This window comes from Pleuronectes platessa, chromosome 14 (assembly GCF_947347685.1).
Source record: "Pleuronectes platessa chromosome 14, fPlePla1.1, whole genome shotgun sequence".
NCBI lineage: Eukaryota > Metazoa > Chordata > Actinopteri > Pleuronectiformes > Pleuronectidae > Pleuronectes > Pleuronectes platessa.
This window is the reverse complement of record NC_070639.1, coordinates 4,239,726-4,257,099: the sequence shown is the minus strand read 5'-3', so window position 1 is coordinate 4,257,099 and position 17,374 is coordinate 4,239,726. Positions and strand designations below refer to the sequence as shown.

Sequence of the window (17,374 nt, the reverse complement as noted above, 5' to 3'; positions counted from 1 at the left end):
AGCCCAATCATTTTATTGTATCTATAAACCGCAACCTCCGTGCCGTTTTTCCTCTAGTATTGTATGTGTGCGTGTAGGCCTATGTGTGTGTGTGTGGGTGTTGTCGCTCTTTTTGGGATCACTCATAGCCTTTACAGGAGCTTATATCCAGTCAGGAATTTATAGCCTAGGTATTTTCGGGAACTTTGAAAAATGAATCCATACTGTTAGATCCGATGTTGTTCTTTATTGCCATATAAAATCCGTTTTCATCGCGTATTTTAGTTAGGGATTTATGCTAATCGCCTGTAAGCATGTGGTCATTAGCATAAATGCAGGGAAAAAACCTAAGGACTTCTTAAAAGATCATGAATAGTTTCTATTATGTATAACTTATATTTATTTTATAATTTTCTCATCACTTTTTGACGCCCAAGACTAAGAAGAAGTGTTTTAAGCAATAACAAGCTTAATCAATTTGCCTTTTTTGTGTCATATCAATAAATAATTGTGAGATATTATTTGCTTTTCTTTTTACTGTCTAATTGATAATTTCCTACATTCAAACGACATCACTGCAGCACACATATTCTGATAGTCCAGGTTGTGACCCAAATAAATGATAGCTTGACAGCTATGCATTATAAGGGTGATGAATGCAATCTTAATAAGAGAATAAATCCAGGCGAACCAAAACATCTCAAAAATGGCTTAGGGCTCAGAGGTTAAAAGGCTGGTACAAGCTCTTAAGGGATGCACTGTGCACAATGTATATATGTAACATAGTTAAATAATATATATTACATTTGCAGATGAGTCTTAAAAGCTGGGTGATTAGAAAAAGAAAGGCAGACGGGGACAATGGAGGAGCTGAGGTTAGTAAAGCAAATCAGGGAAGCAAACTTTCAAGCTAATGAGAATTGTATTTTGGATTTGAATGCATAATGCAAGGTGATATTATTTGAACATTACAAATACATGTACAGTATATAGGGTAATTTGAAGGAATCAAATAAGATGTTCTAGCATATACTTGTTGTTTAAGTGCTCAAGTTTATAAAATACAGGTAGACCAAGTAAGGGAGGAAAGAGAAGTGAGAGAGAAGCAAGGAGAACAAGAGAGAGAGGGTGCGGTAGATCCTGAACAAGGAGAGGGACAAGGAGAGGAGCAGGGAGAGCACTGGAGCTCTTCTTTAAAAAGCCCAGGAGAATTAAATGCTCCCAGGCTGGATGTAGCCTTTGTGGATGAGCAAAAACTACACAGTTCTCCGTCTGTTGTCCTCTTTTGTTGTCTTCTTCTGTTGCCATAAATCGTCAACTTGATCTGCATGTTAGGCAAGTTTGTTCGATAAAAGTACAAATTATTTAATTAAATAAATGTAAAAGGTGACACGTTTGAATTGATTTTGTCATCTGTCTTTATCAGATACACTGATAAGGAAGGGCAGCTGTTTAGCCAGTTCTTGGACCTGATTATATTTGCGTTGTGGCATTTTTTGTTTAAATATTACTATACAAAAATATAAAAATCTGTAAATGAAGACACAAAAGGCAAAGTTACAACACCAATAATCCCATCTACAGTAATACACAGGACTGTTTGAATAGGATTTAAGTGCATATTCTCCTCTCAAAGTGCACCAGATTCATGCATTCCAATGTAAAGGGTACAAAAAATGTTCATGCCCCCGGACCCCCCTAGAGGGCTCGGGGACCACACCACCGCTGCTGAAAAAAATCCTGCGGGAAACACTGCAGAGGAAGACAGCGACACGTCGTTTGACTACGAGGCAGACGCCATGTTTCAGGAAGGACGAGACATTACTCTTGACAAGTACGTATTTTATTATAATAAATAACTAAATTACTTTGTGTGTGTGTGTTCGTGTGTTTTTTTTAGGATTTGCTGTTGATTAGTAAAAGGTGTGGATTTAGATGTGGGAGAGATAATAGTTGTCTTTGTTTGAGAATTAGAATGTGCATATAGATGGTGGAGAGATGAGTGTGCCTTTGTGTGTCGAAATGAATGTGAACAGATATGCATATAGGTGTGGGTGTGGTGCCTCTGTACGGCTCTTCTAATAGCTCCCGACTAATTTTTCTTTTCCCACATAGGTCCATCGAGGTTCATGGGTGCTGACATCCTGATAGGGCACTACAAAGTCCTCCACAAGCCTCCTCCTGCAGTCGTGACTGCTACAATGGCTGGCATGTATCCAAAAATTTGAAAGATGTATATTTGAATACATTTTTAACCATATGACCAGTTTTGTCTCCTTTATATAAAAGTATGATTTTTAGTGTAAAAGTAGCCTTTTTAGCCTATTTGGTTACCATGGGTACCAAGGGTCCTTTGGAGCCTCCAAATGGCCTTTTTTGGAAAACGCCCAGACATGCCCTTAGTAAAACATCTGTAAAATATTCATTTTCTTTGGTATTGTGTTCAAATTTGAACTTGAGCTAGTCAAGGCTTCATGCTAGGGTCCCATTGGGTTTTCCAGCTCATAAGTCCCAGCTATAGTCAGCAGCAGGCATCTGTTTACCAAAAATATTCAGGCGAAAATAAAAACCTTCTACCTCACTGTGTGCCAACTGCTATTACTCAATGCAAGTAGCACTTATAGTTATTCTGACTATTGGGTAGGGAAGATCAGAATGTTACCTTTAAAAAGAGACCAAGATCATGCATGTACTCCAAATGGTTCAAGAACAGCTTTCAATTTAATTTGGGTGTCCTCAAACAGGCGTTTTAGGCGATTTTCACCCGTTTCTTAAGAGGTTAAGTGTGTTTTTTTAAGGCTTTTATTTACAGGTTTTAATGCATAGTTTATTTTACTTTCAATTTTAGAATCTGGCAACGTCAGGAAAACATCGACAGATATAAAATTCTGGCTCATTGACTTCAACAAAAAGAGTTTTACAGACTTTTTTATTTTTTGGCAGCTACTTGCTGTATATACTTTGTATATTTAAAAACTTTGCCTCACAGCAGACAAAACAAGATGCCAGCTTAATAATGTGACTCCACAAGGTCGGACCCGTTTGTTTCTGCTCTGTTCAGAAATCCAGATGAACAGTTCTACAGTATCACTTTAAAATAGAAGATGGGTCGATCTAATCTCTGTGTTTTAAATACTTTGCACTCTAGAGGAAACCACAAGGCCAGATCAGCCAAATAAAACAAGACTTGAAGTTTCAAGGTGACGTGAGTCTGCCAGATGGCCAACTCTATCTTCCTGTTCAGTGATTCATTTCATTTGGCCATGTACATGGTTGGTGTGATGAAAACTGTGAGTAAACAGTTAGAATTACATTTGACTGTGGGCATTTTAACCAAACAACGTAGTACATATTAGATCATGTGTTACGGTTTGAAGGAGGAGATGGACCCAGGATGCAGAGGTTATAACAAAAAGGGGATTTAATATATAAAAACGTCTTTAACAAGACAAAAACAAAACAAGAGCACTAACAAAAGTAACACTGGCGACAAGGCGCACTGAGAACAAGGAAGGAGGAAGCAGGAGAAGCTGGACGAAACAGCAGGAACAAACAAACCATCTCTCACGACGTGTAGAGAAAACAACGAGTACAACCCGACGCCAGACAAAGGGAAACAGAGGCTTAAATACAAAGCAGGAAGGCCGGGGCAATTACACCAGGTGAAACACATGAGGATTGGAGATCACAATCACAGACAGGAAGTGAGACACCGAGAAGCTGAAACAAGACAGTGAGAGCAAGGCTACAAAATAAAACAGGAAATAGAAAACACAAGACAGAACCCCAGAAACCTAAATGACTGAGCGTCACATCATGTCTTATATATATTATATAGTATATAAGAATTACGTGAGCAAGAACAGTTGTATTCCTCTTGAAAAGATTACATATAATCTCAGAATGAAATATAAGTTATTTTTGAAAAAACTGGCAACCCTATTTGGAGTACATGGATACACCACCAACGGTACCATAGGACTAACTATTTGGAGCTCTGAATTATGTTATGTACTGTGTCATTGCGGTATTTCTCTGTGATGTGTCATCCTATGCACCAACACTTTTTTTTACTTTTTCTCTTTGGGTGGGGGGAATTATTTACTTTATTTATTTATTAGTTTTATTTCATCTATGTGTGTATCTTTTTTTTTTGTTAAGTAATTTTCTGTAATGTTTAATGTAGTGTTCTCTGAATGCTCTGCATGTTCTCTTGCATTGTGAAAATATTTAGAAAAATAAAATATTCCAAAAAAAGTATTACGTGAGCATATTCAAAATAGCTTTGGGCATCTTTTCTCCAAAACTATCGCAGACATTATCATTTTTATTTTGGTTATTAAACACAATCATGCATAGTATCAGTTTACTTTGGATATCACAGAAGTCTGTTGTCTTATCTGGAACTGAAGGATGCATTTTCAACTGCAGCTTCATCTTCATTTAATTACATCACACATGAAGAAAAAGGCTGTGAATGTGTGTATTAAGTTGTGAACCCACCTTGCTGTTGCATATTACTGACAGACAGTTCCACACCCAACCACAAAACATTGCATATCAGCATAAATATACAAAAGCACTTGACAGTAAGTGACTGAGCTTCTGTTATGGCAACATGGTCCAAATCCAAACTGAAAAGCAACCTGTTTTACTGGAAAAAACGTTATAAAACTTTCAGGTTCCTTCTTGTATTTAACTGTAGGCACAGTGGAAGAAAACAAGACGATGGGGAACAACTCTGTAATCACGAGTAAATGAGCTCAGATTTTATTTTGTATTTTCTCCTATACATTGCATGATAAGCTGTGTGGGCTGCAAAATAATATCTTTGATTCCACAGTAAGAACAAGGTTGACATCACCTACTGGTCTGTGAGCTCAGACCTTGTGTTTGATCTTGTGTCCAGCGCCATCTTGGTTTTTTTATACCAGAGGTAACCATATTTGGAGGAGCAGGGGAGGAGCCTGATGAGAGCTTGGGGAACCCAACAGGATTCATCCATGGACCTTTAGTCTGTTGCAGAATATAAGCTCTGCGAAAAACAGAATTTATGACATTCACACAGTACGTTCAGCAAGAGAATCTTCACGAGCACACATCAAAGCTGTAATGCTGGAATAGAGTAGATTTGAATTCATGTTCTGTTGGATGATGTTTCATATCCAGACAACCTCTGTATCGTCTGTATTTACTGATGTTTATTTTGTAAAAAGGAAAATGTCTTATGCTTGTGATTCCCACAGAGTTTATATATTAGACGTCTCTAAATCCCATTTGGATTTAGAGACTTCCAATCCGGAAGTTTAGCAACTTCCGGATTGGGGAACTGAGAAGTGCAAAGATGTAAACTCATTCCTGTGTATCAGGACTCATTCCTGCTGCAGTTTATTCAAGATTCTCTACATGGTTTGTCTCATCTCTTATAACGCCCCTGACTTTGACCTACACTATAAAACAAAGCTACTCCGTGGGTTTGACCTCTCTGTCAGGATGCGTTGACTGTTTCCTTTCATTTAACATAACTGCAGAGAGAGAAAGTCGGAGAGACGCTGCATGGCTGACAGTATATGCAAGGAAAGGAAATGATACTATAGATGGTGCTTGAAGAAAGATGCAGAGTTTTTGTACTGTACTGCTATATAGCCATGCTAGTAGCGGCCGCTTGAGTTTGCAAAACCACACTACTTTTTACTTTTACTCAGAGTAGAAGATGGAAACCCTCCGCTCTGTGGCGTGTGCTCAGCTCTTCGCTGTAGGCAGCAGCAGACACTCCTGTATCTGAGCCTCGTCCACTGACCCCTCCGGCAGATGAACCGTCATCGTACAGGCCCGAATCCCCCCCAGAGGCTCCAGCACGTTGAACACTCGGTCCCACGCATCCTGCTCTGGATCGTACCGCTGCACGATGTCCACCATGCACCTGCTGTTCCACGAATACCCTCCCACTACATAGATCTGCCCTTTGAACACAGTCACTCCGACGTCACTCTGGCCCCGAGGCATGGGCGCCACCACCGTCCACTGGTCCGTGTCTGGGCTGTAGTACTCGCAGCCCAGGACGTCGTCGTAGTCACTGCTGCCTCGGAAGTGATTCCCGCCCATGACATAGAGTCTGTCCTCGACGGTGCACATACAGTGCAGTCCGCGGAGCTCCCTCATGTCGGCCCGTCGGCTCCAGGTATCGGCCACAGCGTCATAGCACCAAAGCTCCTTCTGGAAGGCGTCACGGGTGATTCCACCTGAGGGACAGAGCAGAAGCCAACATACATGATATTATATATATATATATATATATTTAATGTAGATTGTGAAAAATATATAATCCTAAATCAAATTGCCTGCAGTTTAGAATTTTTTGTAAAAAGCGCAAGTTGCAAATAGGACACTGTTTTGAAATTATACAGTATATGATTTAGTACAGGATGTTGTGACCACGTAACGTGTGTGTTGTATTCTAGTTAATAATAAATAAATAAATTTAACCAACTGTAAGGGAAATGTAACATTTTGATCATGCACAATGTAATCATGTCAATTTCCCCTTTAATTGATCATGATTGAATCTTATACAATGTAACCTTGATCATGCTGTATCCTGTACAACTGAATGAATCTTGGCCTGATTCCCTAAACTAAGGCATTTTTGCCTTGAAGTCATCGGAAGATCCGGACCTTTGGCTTAGAAACACCCTCAACCAGGGGAGGAAAGAGCCAAATGTATAAAGAGAAAGAAAACCTTCCTATCAGTGTGCATATTACAAACAAACCTCTTTCTTGTGAACCATGCTCTGAGCATTAAAGTGTGACAGTACTGTCAGAGTTTTGTTTCTCGTCCTCGTTGTCTGAGTGGGATTGCAGAATTCCAGAGACCCAACACTGTGCAGCAGTATCGATTTCTGGGTTTTAACGTTGTTGAAAAACACAGTGGGCCCCCTCAACCACATGTCTCTCTGTTTCCTGCTTCTCCGTCCTACGTGTGATACTTATATGTCTGCTCTTACCACAAGAGGCCGGCTTCCTGTCCAACGTTGCTAAGCAAACCTGCCTCAGATCAGACAACGAGCAGCCGCTGAGGCTGCTGCTAAACAGGAAGTGGTTTCAAATAAGGCCATGCAAGTTCTGTACATAATTCATCTTGTCAAGGTGGATGTTTCGCATATTTAGAAAACCGCTGTCAAAACTGCCTGAAAAGGTTGAGATGGGAACATTGATGGACGTTATCTGTATGAATGACAGGATGTCCACATTTTTGTATCATCTTCCTAAACAATTTATGTAAGTCAAAGTGGGCAAGAAAATCACAATTCATTTCAGATGTTACACAGCTGCTTGATATTAATATTATAAGTAAACTCAGAGTCGTGGTTTCTATTTCTGTCTGAATTCTCTATCTTAATTTCAGGGTTAGGGAACAGCTTAAAGCTTTTCGGCTTGTGTGATATTGAATTATATATTTTAACAACAATTTAAACTCTTTGTGGAGCATTTTCACATTGACCCAAACACACAGGATGCACACATTCTGCTTTGCGTAGGTTGGCTTGAGGAGTCTAGTTGTACATCTGACGATGGATGACATGTGATGACTGATTATGATTCATTTGTTGAAACATCTTAAACGTGTGCGTTGAGTTTCTCGACAAGTCCTGCCCTGAAACTGCACAACAATGTTGCACACCCTGACCTAAGAGGAAGTCTGGTTGGATGGTTTGAGAATGCAAAGCATGGGTTGTGTTTCGTTTGACCACAAATACAAGTTCTCTGTATCGCTTAGCATGACCACGATCTTTCCCCTACCATAGTTTTTGTTTCCATCCCTTGACAGACCTTAAACGACAAATCTTATGGAACCGAAAATATCATTTGAGTCACATTTTAAACAGTAACTGGTGAAGTTTATTTTGTTGGCCAATCACAAATTTTCTCCATTGTGAATTGTGTCTTTTTTTTTCTTCTTTCTGTTTTGAAAGTTTTTATTCTGAAGGAGCAACCTCTTTAATCTGTATCTATCTTCAATGGTTTTACCTTATTCCTATTAATTTATCCCATAGTTTTTCCTCTTTCCAAAAATAAAACATTTATAAAAGCATTATTCAAAAGCTTCACTCGACAACTTTATTTAATGTTAATAATACATTTAGTAATACTTAGGCAGTGATAAACATTTCTGTTGCCATCTTGTGCATTCAATGAGTTATAATTGGATATATAGAATAAAGTGTTAATAAATGGATCTTGTTCTCTGCAGAAGCTGGATGTGAAATGAAATGACTACAGTAAAAGTAATTTACCTTTACAAGGGAACCGAAACGTTATTAATGGCTTTGAAGTGATAGAGAACGTATTAGTAAGTTGACACTAAGCAGGAGTAGAGCCATTCATTTCAGATTATCAACGCATCATGAATTGTGATTTATCAGAATGTGATCCTCAGATTAATTCTATTGGCTTATAATTTGCGTGAAATTCGTTAAGTTAGTGTGAATAACAAACTTTTTTACCTGAGATGTACATGAGGTTACCGTGAACCGTTCCAGCATGACCGTAGTGAGGCTCATTCATGTTGCTCACAAATGTCCACTCGTTCTTCTTCAGGTTGTAGCACTCCACCGTGTCTGAGCAAAGAGACACAACTGGTTCAAAACTTTACTCAAACATGCATTTGAAAAATCCACATTCACAGTATCATAAAGTGGTTTTCAATTATTTGATCTATTAGCCCAATAGTTGAAATGTATACTTCTTTACAGTAATTTGAACTGTAATTCCTCATGTATTACATAATATAAGAAACCATGATTGACATGTATCATCAGTGCACAAACTGACAGCGGAGGTAGAAGAAGCATTTGCAGCAGCTCACCGATCTCTCCTGACTCGTTCCTTCCTCCAACTGCTAACAGTCTCCCCTTCAGAGCACTGAGGTGGAAGAATGTCCTCTTCTCGTTGAGTGAAGCAATCTGAAGCCACCTGTCGAAGCGCGGGTCGTAGCGGTACGCGCTGTCGATTGCCGTCTTACCCTTGGTGTCGTATGTGCTCTGGCCTGTGGGGGATACAAGTTAACGACCTCCAAATGACCCTCAAACACAGGTACTGACCAACACAGGTTAAATACCTCAAACCTCCCTTTAAGCTGCTTTTAGACACGCAATCAACTACGGAGATCCCCTGGAGTTTCTCCGGAGATGTCCGCTGATGTTGATGTGATGTAAACGGAAACACGTTATCTCTACAGCGGAATTGATATATTACTTCCTGCCTCTGCCTGCTGCACCACCCCTTAACCTGAATCCTGCCAAGGATTCGTTGCTGTTTTGAACGTGTCTGAGCGGATAGCGTTGTGCATGTGTGAAAGGCAATCTGCGGAGAAAGTCCAGACGCAATTCTCAAGAGTTGCTCCGCAGGTCATTTCAACTAGAATATGTCAGAAACACAACATGTAAGTCCAATTGCCTAATACACTTTTACAACTTCTAAAGACGATATGACCATATTTTCCTTTTCTTGCATTTCCTGTGTTTCAATCAGATGTTTTGGTGTCAAACTGTTCGTACTCAAACACCTGAAGTAGTGAACGCTTACTGTCTAGGTAATGTGATGTGAGTATTGTCCTGGAATTGTCTACGGTTTGCAGTACAGTTCACAGTTGTTGCACTGACCTCCAACAATGAACAGGAAGTCGCCCAGAAGAGCGACACCATGTTGGTAGCGTGGAGCCTCCATTGGTTTAAGGGCCCTCCAGTGGTCAGTGTTTTCATCGTACAGCCTCAGCTCGCGGCTCACTACCAGCTGCTGCCTCATCACGCCGCCCAGCGCCAGAATATGCGTGGAGTCTGAGCGTATTTGGGTCCGCTCAGTTTGCAGGGCCGGCTGCATGAACGGCATCATCTGGTAGTTGCTGGCCTCAAGCAGGAGGTTCACGCAGGCCGTGTCAGAGCGCATCATGGAGTCGCCTCCTTCTTCATCATCCTGTGAGATCGAGATCAGCTCATTGGGGCTCATCAGTGGGAAGCGAATATGACGCATTAAAGCATAGATGGACGAGCGACGTTTGGGGTGGTCGTGGGCCAGCCATCCTCTGGCGATGTTGTAGAGCTCAAGCTCAGGGAAACCTTCCAGCGAGTTGCTGGCCAGAGCGTTGGCCATGCTGGTCTCTGAGAGCTGGAGGTAACGGCCACTCTGCACCATCGCAGAGAGGTTATAGCTAACGAACTGACCTGGTTTGAAAGAAAAAAATCAAAACAATCAAAACAATAACCATGAAAATCTACATTACATAGCAAACAGAAACGAATAATCCTGATCCCTCTCAAGTGACCATCAAAATAGCAGACAGGCGATCTAGCCAGCAGTTTGTTCATCATACAATATTTGAAGTCATAGCAGAGACGGACATAGCCACATGTAAAGAGGATATGATGCAATTTAAAGCCGACAAATGAAACCTTCCCTTAAATAAAACTAGGGATTCCTCTGTGTTTAAACTTGCTGGAAACACATTTGAATGAAGAATCGTTACATATTGTATCGTTAACATGAATTGCTTATTGCTTAAAGATAGGTTTCTCTTACCGATATTTAACTTAACGTCCTCCAGAAGCAAGTCAGTGGCGATGCGTTCGATTTCCACACAGTTATCAATCGTGATCTGTGAACAAAAACCCAGGAAATAGTTTTCTTTCTTTACTTTCTGCTTCATATTGGCTGAGTCATGACGTTTTTCATCGTGTACGGTACAGCTTACACAAAGAAAAGGTTTAGGGGAAGGACATTTTAATGAGGTCTTTCCTTCAGTACCCTTGAATATAATTGAGTGCACAAATGTGAACTATAACTTTTTTAAAAACTCTCTCACCTCACTGCTCAGAAGCTGATTACAGAAGCTCAGCACGGGCATGACCTGCAAGAAGTTTGCAGCCTCCAGGGTGTCCTGGAGATTACTCATGTCCAGGCTGACTTTGGATGTGTAAATGAAGTCTATAATGTTTTTTAAACCCAACTGAGTCACCCCATGCAGTTTGATCTCTTTCATATCCTGCTCCCGCATGCCTCCTGAGCAAAGACAAAAAAAAGTACAAAGAGACACGGACAAGGTGAAAAAGTTATTCTGCAGCATTTCTGGAGATTTGTCCGGTGCAGAAAAGGCACCGTCAGCAAGAGACAAAGACAAAGCTGACTATAAAAAGTTTGCAGTTGCTCAATCCACAAGAAGTGAATAGTAGAAGTCAAGTAATCTAACAGCAAAAGAATATAAGGCAGAGGTGAAGAAAGATGGCCACCACACACTTCCTCTTCTTTTACTATAGTGAGTGAAGTGTTCAAAAAAGAGTGGAGAAACAAGACGAAATTATAGAAGGAGTGGGTCACTGTAATGGATGTTTCTACTGTATGTTGTTGAGCGACGACCACTCACCGGTGAACATGGCCTTGAAATAGTCACTGGATGAAGCCATGATGACTCTGTGGACTGGGAAGGTTTCGTTGCTGTCTCCTGGAACCAGTATGACATCGCAGAGAGTCTTATCTGCCCGAAAATGATCAAAGCCCTGTGTGAGAGAGAAAACAAACCTGAACATCTCTGAAATATCTAGATATGTCAAATATCGAAATATCTGGAGCTGGTGGCAGAATGTAGGGGTGTTGATGGAAAGTCCGCTGCAAGCCCATGGAGCCGGGCTGCAGGGGAGGGGAGCCATGTGGCTGAAATGCACCTTGATGTTGGTTGCCAGCCGCCATTAAACCGAACAAAAAAGAAGAAAAAGAAGAGCCACCATGAAGATCACCGAAACTGACGAAAAAGGTGTCAAGGTGGCTGTGGACTAAGAAGGGTCATGAACGGTATTGCCTAGCAGTCACAATGTCTACCTGCAACACATCTGATCCATGGTCAGTGCTGCTGAACACCTTGGACAGCGGCCGAGGAGGAAGCTTGGGCTTGGTTGCTTTGTCCGGGCGTTTCGGCGGCATCTCCACGGGCGGCAAGGGAAGAGCAGGAGCCGGAGCGGGAGCCGGAGCTGGAGCAGCAGCTTGTGGAGGAGGCCTGTCATCTACAGCACCAAAGATTTGATTAAAGTCATGATACTGCTTTTAAAGCAGGTGCATGGATTGTAAAGAAGGTGTAGAAGTTATTACCGCAAAATGCCAGTATCAAAGGTCAATGTTCTCAACAGCAACAGTCTCTGCACTTCATTGTTAGATTGATGTTATTAAAGGTTCAATGTTTCCTGGTGAAATGTTGCATACGTTGTAAATCTTTTTACTTCTGTGAATGTTGTTATACTTGTTGAGCCCCACTAGAGTAAATGTACCGAGTCCTTATTCATTTTAGTCATTCGTTCCGTGTTTGCATTGAATACTTTGGATACCAATTTCGTTGTGATGTGTAAATTTCTCCTCTGTCTTTTATCAAATATTAAGTCAAGATAAGTTTATCTATAAAGCACATTTAAATGGATTTATTTGACCAGAGTCAAGTTTAACCAAAACGTAATAAAAAACACACAGAGACATACTAAGAACAGTTAAAAGCCTGAGAAAACATGTGAAACTTGACTTTGACCTTAAATATCTCGATGTAAGGAGAACACTTATTGGAAGAAATGTAATGTAATAATTGAAAAGTGAAATGGAAGGACGGGTGAACCTTGGTGCACAGGTCTCTCAGCTGCAGCTGGGGGTCTTTCCGGCTGGGCTGGAGGTCTCGGTGGATCCCTGGACTGATGCCTGCTGCCCAGACGAGACAGTCTGCGACTCAGCCTCCCCGGCCCGCTGTCGTCTCCACTTCCCCTGCAGAGGAGGAGGAGGAGGAGGAGGAGGAGGAGGAGGAGGAGGAGGAGGAGGAGGAGGAGGAGGTGTATAACTGTGACATTTAACTTCCCCAAAGAAAATAACACATAGAGATTAAGCTGTATTAAAAACTGCTTCATGGATTTGATTTGATTAACCTGCTACATAGAAGCAATTTAATGCAATTGAGAACAAAACAAGATCTATTTTGACAGTTTAATTAACTGTATATCCAGTTTGATTCTAATTTGTATTCTCTGACTCTTGGCTTTGCGGTTGTGCACAAGTTCAGCTTGCTTCATCAGAACTGACAGATGTTAAAACAGCTGACGAAAGTCCCCCATCTGTTTTCTTACTGTGTGTGTGTGCGTGTGTGTGGGTGCGTCTCTGCCCTTAAAAAGAAGGAACTAGCAACCTTTTTTTTTTAAACCACTTCTTTTGAAAGTGCTTCCTGCCAAACAACTCACATACAGTAAGTCCAGGTTAAAGAAAAAACAAAGAGAAATACTTAGCAAACTAAACTAAATATTATTTTACTTTACATAAACCAAAACGAAAATGTATAAACTGTCAGTTTTCAGAAAAATGGAGATATTGTACCTAAGTATTAATCTTACATTAGAATTAAAACCAGTTTCACTCAAATTGCCAAAATGTTGTTCTTATAAAGACACTTAAACATAAAGCTCCAGTTAGAGATGCATTCAGTGACACCTTGCATTTATCCTCTGTCTTTTAAGGGTGTTGAATAAAAAAAGAAAAATACCCCATCTCATTGGGCTCCTGAGGACTGTCGTTCCGCTGGCGAGACTTCCTGAGGACAGAAAAAAAACCCAGTTTGTTTATGTGGAAGTTCATCCATGCAAGAAGCTAAACTATTACATCCCGTGTACGATGATTATTTTTTTACACTAAGTTAGTCCGATTTTGCTTAAGTTTCCTGAAGTGAATTTATCTTTCTCACAACATTTCAGACTCTGATAAATTCTCTATGATAAACCTGACCGACAGTACAAACTTCACCGACCTTGACTTTAAACCTTCTAGTTCAGTCTTTACTAAAAAGCATTTATTGTCACTAACATTTATTTACTGTGTCTGCTGAGCTTTTGTGTCTGCTTTTTTTCCTGTGTATTTTTTTATCTGAAACTTCAGTCAGAGACGCTACAGCTTTTCTTTTTGTAAATGGCTGCTCACATGTACAATGTTGAACCTAACTTAAAGTCTCAAAATCAATGACCATTTGTCATGTTTGTAGTTGTAGGGTCTTACACATTTCAATTTCTTATCTGATGGGTTAAAATATCCTGGAGCACGTAACTGCACCATATGAGAGCATGTTGGTGTCCTCTCTCTAAAATACTGCTTCTTTCTTCTGGTTGTTTTGACGTGTAAATGTTAAACTTAGACAATCGTGTTTTAAGAGCCCCACCATAATGGATGTCATCATGATCCGTCATATAAAACTATTAAATGTTGGTTATAATAACATACAATGTGTTTCAGAATCAATGGGTAAATTGTCTGAGGTATGATCCATAGTTGAGGGGCTCCTCTGCACTTGAAGTTAGCTCTTACATAAAGCATAGTGAAGTAGAGTTACCACATTCTAATTCTTTCTCAACTCATCAGTGATATAATGAAGAGACACAACAGCTCAGGGTCATTAATATCATACATTATATTTAACAGTAATAAAATGAGTTATACACTGCACTCTTTAGGCTAAATGCACCTTCCTGTGCAGCTTTGTAATACTCTGTTATCATGGAGTGCAGGCGCCTCACACAGGGCCGTATCCAAACCTACCTGGAAGAAATCCTCCTCAGCAGGTTGGACCCGAGGCCCCGCTCCAGCCTGACCGTGGGACCAACCAGAGCTCCGAGAGGAAGAGTTGAGCAGAGAGCGTCTGCTGTACTGCACCCGCTGGTCGGAGATCTGAGGCGTCTGAGCAAGCATCATCGTGTCTGTAGCTTAACAAAGACCTCAGCCACTTCCTGTTCTACTTCTGTGTATCGCCGTCTGCGTCTTTCTGCACCTTGACGCTCACCACCACACTGTGTCAGATACTGTGGGTGAAATGAGCAGAAAGTTTCACACAGGATCTTTTCAGGTCTTTGATTAAGTGTGTGGAACTTTCGTGCTTGATTCTTACATTTCTAATGGTAATTGTACATCTTTCTCTACATGAAGCATGAAACATACTCATACTGTGTTTACTAGATGCTGGTGAGAATCCGGCCTTTTCAAGGTTCAAACACTGATTGGTTTAGTTCTGGACTTTTTCATTTTCGAGTTTTCCCCCTGTTACTGACTTTTTATTTATCTTTGTGTTGGACTCATTGTTTAATTCATAGACTTTGTGATATTTGGTTTGCAGTTGTATTCTCCTTGTGTTTGGACTTTGATTTTGTATATTTGGACTTGTTTTTTATTTATAGCGATGTTCTTTCCTTGTGTTCGTTTTTTTGTATTTACTTCTCAGTTGTTTGATAATATAAGTTAAGAAAATAGAAAAGATAATCCTTTATTAGTCCCACACTAGGGACATTTGGAATATTAAAGCAGCAAGCGTCAGAAACAGGTATCAGTAAGTAATAAGTAAAATATAATAGTTAGTGTGTTTTCACTTTGAGTATATTACCTTGGCCAAATTTAAATGATTGATTGATGTTTTGACCTATTTACATTTGTTTGTTGGTTTGTCCGTTAGTTAGCAAGATTACACAAAAACGATCAACCAATTTGGGTGGGGCGTGACCCAAGGAAGAACGTTTCCTATTTGGATGCAGATCTGGAGCGGGGGGGATCCAAGATTTTATTTTCACCTTTTTTCAGAATTGTGAGATATTGGATGTTCTTTTCTCATTTGTTTGTTTTTCAGAGAAATTATTTTTGGGTTTTAGATCCATGACTTCTTCAAATCTGTCTATGTCTCACCATGGTCCAGTTACTAAATACCCTGTTTGATCAATCTGCTTTACCTTCATTTGGGTCCTGCTACTCATAAACCTTACAGAGAATTACTGATTCGATTATATTAGATCTATTGGGGATTTAAAACACAATAGAGCTATTTTCACTATTGCCACAAACTTTTGTAAAGATACTGTAAAGATACTGTAAAGATACTGTGGCCACTTGTGTTTGAATCTCTCGATCAGACTCGTACAACCGAATCCTCCCTGTATTATTATTATTTGCCGAGGGAGTTTACCAGTGTTTTCGCCATCACTGTTTACATTCCTCCATCTGGGAACGCAGAAGCAGCGTGTGACGTCATCCACACTGTGACTGCAGGATTACAGACACAACACCCTGGAGACTTTATCATCATCACAGGTGACTTTAATCATGCTTCCCTCTCATCCACACTCCCAACCTTCTTCCAGTTTGTTAAATGTGCCACCCGGGAAAATAAGACTTTGGACCTGCTGTATGCAAATGTTAAGGATGCATACAGCTCCACTGCCCTGCCACCACTGGGCAGGTCAGACCACAACCTAGTCCTGCTCTCACCATCATACAAGCCTGTGATTCAGCAGCACCCAGTCACAGTGAGGACAGTGAGGAAATGGTCTCATGAGGCCATGGAAACACTGCGTGGGGCCCTGGAGGCCACAGACTGGGATGCTCTGTATGAGCCACATGGTGAGGACATTGATGGCCTGACTGACTGTGTCTCTGAGTACATTGGGTTCTGCATCGATAACACCATCCCCACTAAAGAGGTCCGCTGTTACCCAAATAACAAGCCGTGGGTTACAAGCGACCTGAAGGCCCTTCTCAATGAGAAGAAGAGGGCCTTTAGATCACGGGACAGAGCAGAACTCAAACGGGTTCAAAGGGAGCTCAAGCGCAGCATCAGGGAGAGCAAGGACAACTTCAGAAGAAAACTGGAGCACAAACTGGAGGAAAACAACACCAGGGACGTCTGGAGTGGTATGAAGGAGATCACTGGTTTCAAGAGGAGAGATGGGGGAGCAGCTGGGGATGAACGACGTGCGAACGAGCTGAACACGTTCTTCAATAGGTTCAACTCCAACCCCCCCACCCCCAGCGGACCCTCCGCTGACTCTACGACTGCCTCTACTGCGTCTCTGAGCAACAACCCCCCACCTCCCCCCATCACCCCCTGCCCCCCACCACCCCAGTCACCATCTCCCCCCACCCCCCCGCTGGCCTTTACCACAGACCTTCTCACACCTCCCACCCCCAGGACATCCTCACATCCCCCACAGCCCCCCACCACCTCCTGCAACACAAACATCTCTGCACCACCCTCAAACCCACCACTGACATCCCCCACCCCCCTGCCTGGACTCCACATCACATCCAGCCAGGTGAGGAGAGAGCTGGAGAGGCTCAAACCGAGGAAAGCTGCGGGGCCGGACCGCATCAGCCCTCGTGTGCTGAAGGCATGTTCCAGCCAGCTCTGTGGAGTTCTCCAGCACCTTTTCAACCTGAGCCTACACCTTCAGAGAGTGCCAGTGCTCTGGAAAACATCCTGCCTGGTCCCAGTGCCCAAAAAAGGACGTCCTGCGGCACTGGAGGACTACAGGCCGGTGGCACTTATTGACATACACCAAACACCAAACACATAACA

At 41.4% G+C, this 17,374-nt stretch overlaps 1 protein-coding gene and 1 long non-coding RNA gene across 2 annotated transcripts; one reads left to right on the top strand and one right to left on the bottom strand.

The window, feature by feature from the left end:
- The first annotated feature begins 1,146 nt into the window (after nucleotides 1–1,146).
- Nucleotides 1,147–5,675, top strand: LOC128455948 (uncharacterized). Its single transcript, XR_008341774.1, has 2 exons — nucleotides 1,147–1,813; nucleotides 2,095–5,675. It is a non-coding gene; the product is annotated as an uncharacterized LOC128455948 (long non-coding RNA).
- si:rp71-68n21.9 (kelch-like protein 9) lies at nucleotides 4,724–14,821 on the bottom strand. Its single transcript, XM_053439914.1, has 11 exons — nucleotides 14,578–14,821; nucleotides 13,535–13,582; nucleotides 12,626–12,768; nucleotides 11,848–12,029; nucleotides 11,396–11,528; nucleotides 10,838–11,034; nucleotides 10,555–10,630; nucleotides 9,642–10,199; nucleotides 8,846–9,025; nucleotides 8,484–8,597; nucleotides 4,724–6,221 (listed from the first exon to the last, which is right to left on the bottom strand). Exons 2-11 carry the CDS (start codon nucleotides 13,537–13,539, stop codon nucleotides 5,722–5,724), a joined length of 2,088 nt encoding a protein of 695 aa, XP_053295889.1. The 5' UTR covers nucleotides 13,540–13,582; nucleotides 14,578–14,821; the 3' UTR covers nucleotides 4,724–5,721.
- Nucleotides 14,822–17,374: the final 2,553 nt, after the last annotated feature.

Bases quoted from the DNA above. Each gene is read 5' to 3' on its own strand.
- si:rp71-68n21.9 (XM_053439914.1), bottom strand. The intron at 10,631-10,837 runs GTGAGAGAGTTT...TTTTGTTCACAG, and splicing joins ATCAGCTTCTGAGCAGTGAG to ATCACGATTGATAACTGTGT. The intron at 8,598-8,845 runs GTGAGCTGCTGC...CTCTTTGCTCAG, and splicing joins GAACGAGTCAGGAGAGATCG to ACACGGTGGAGTGCTACAAC.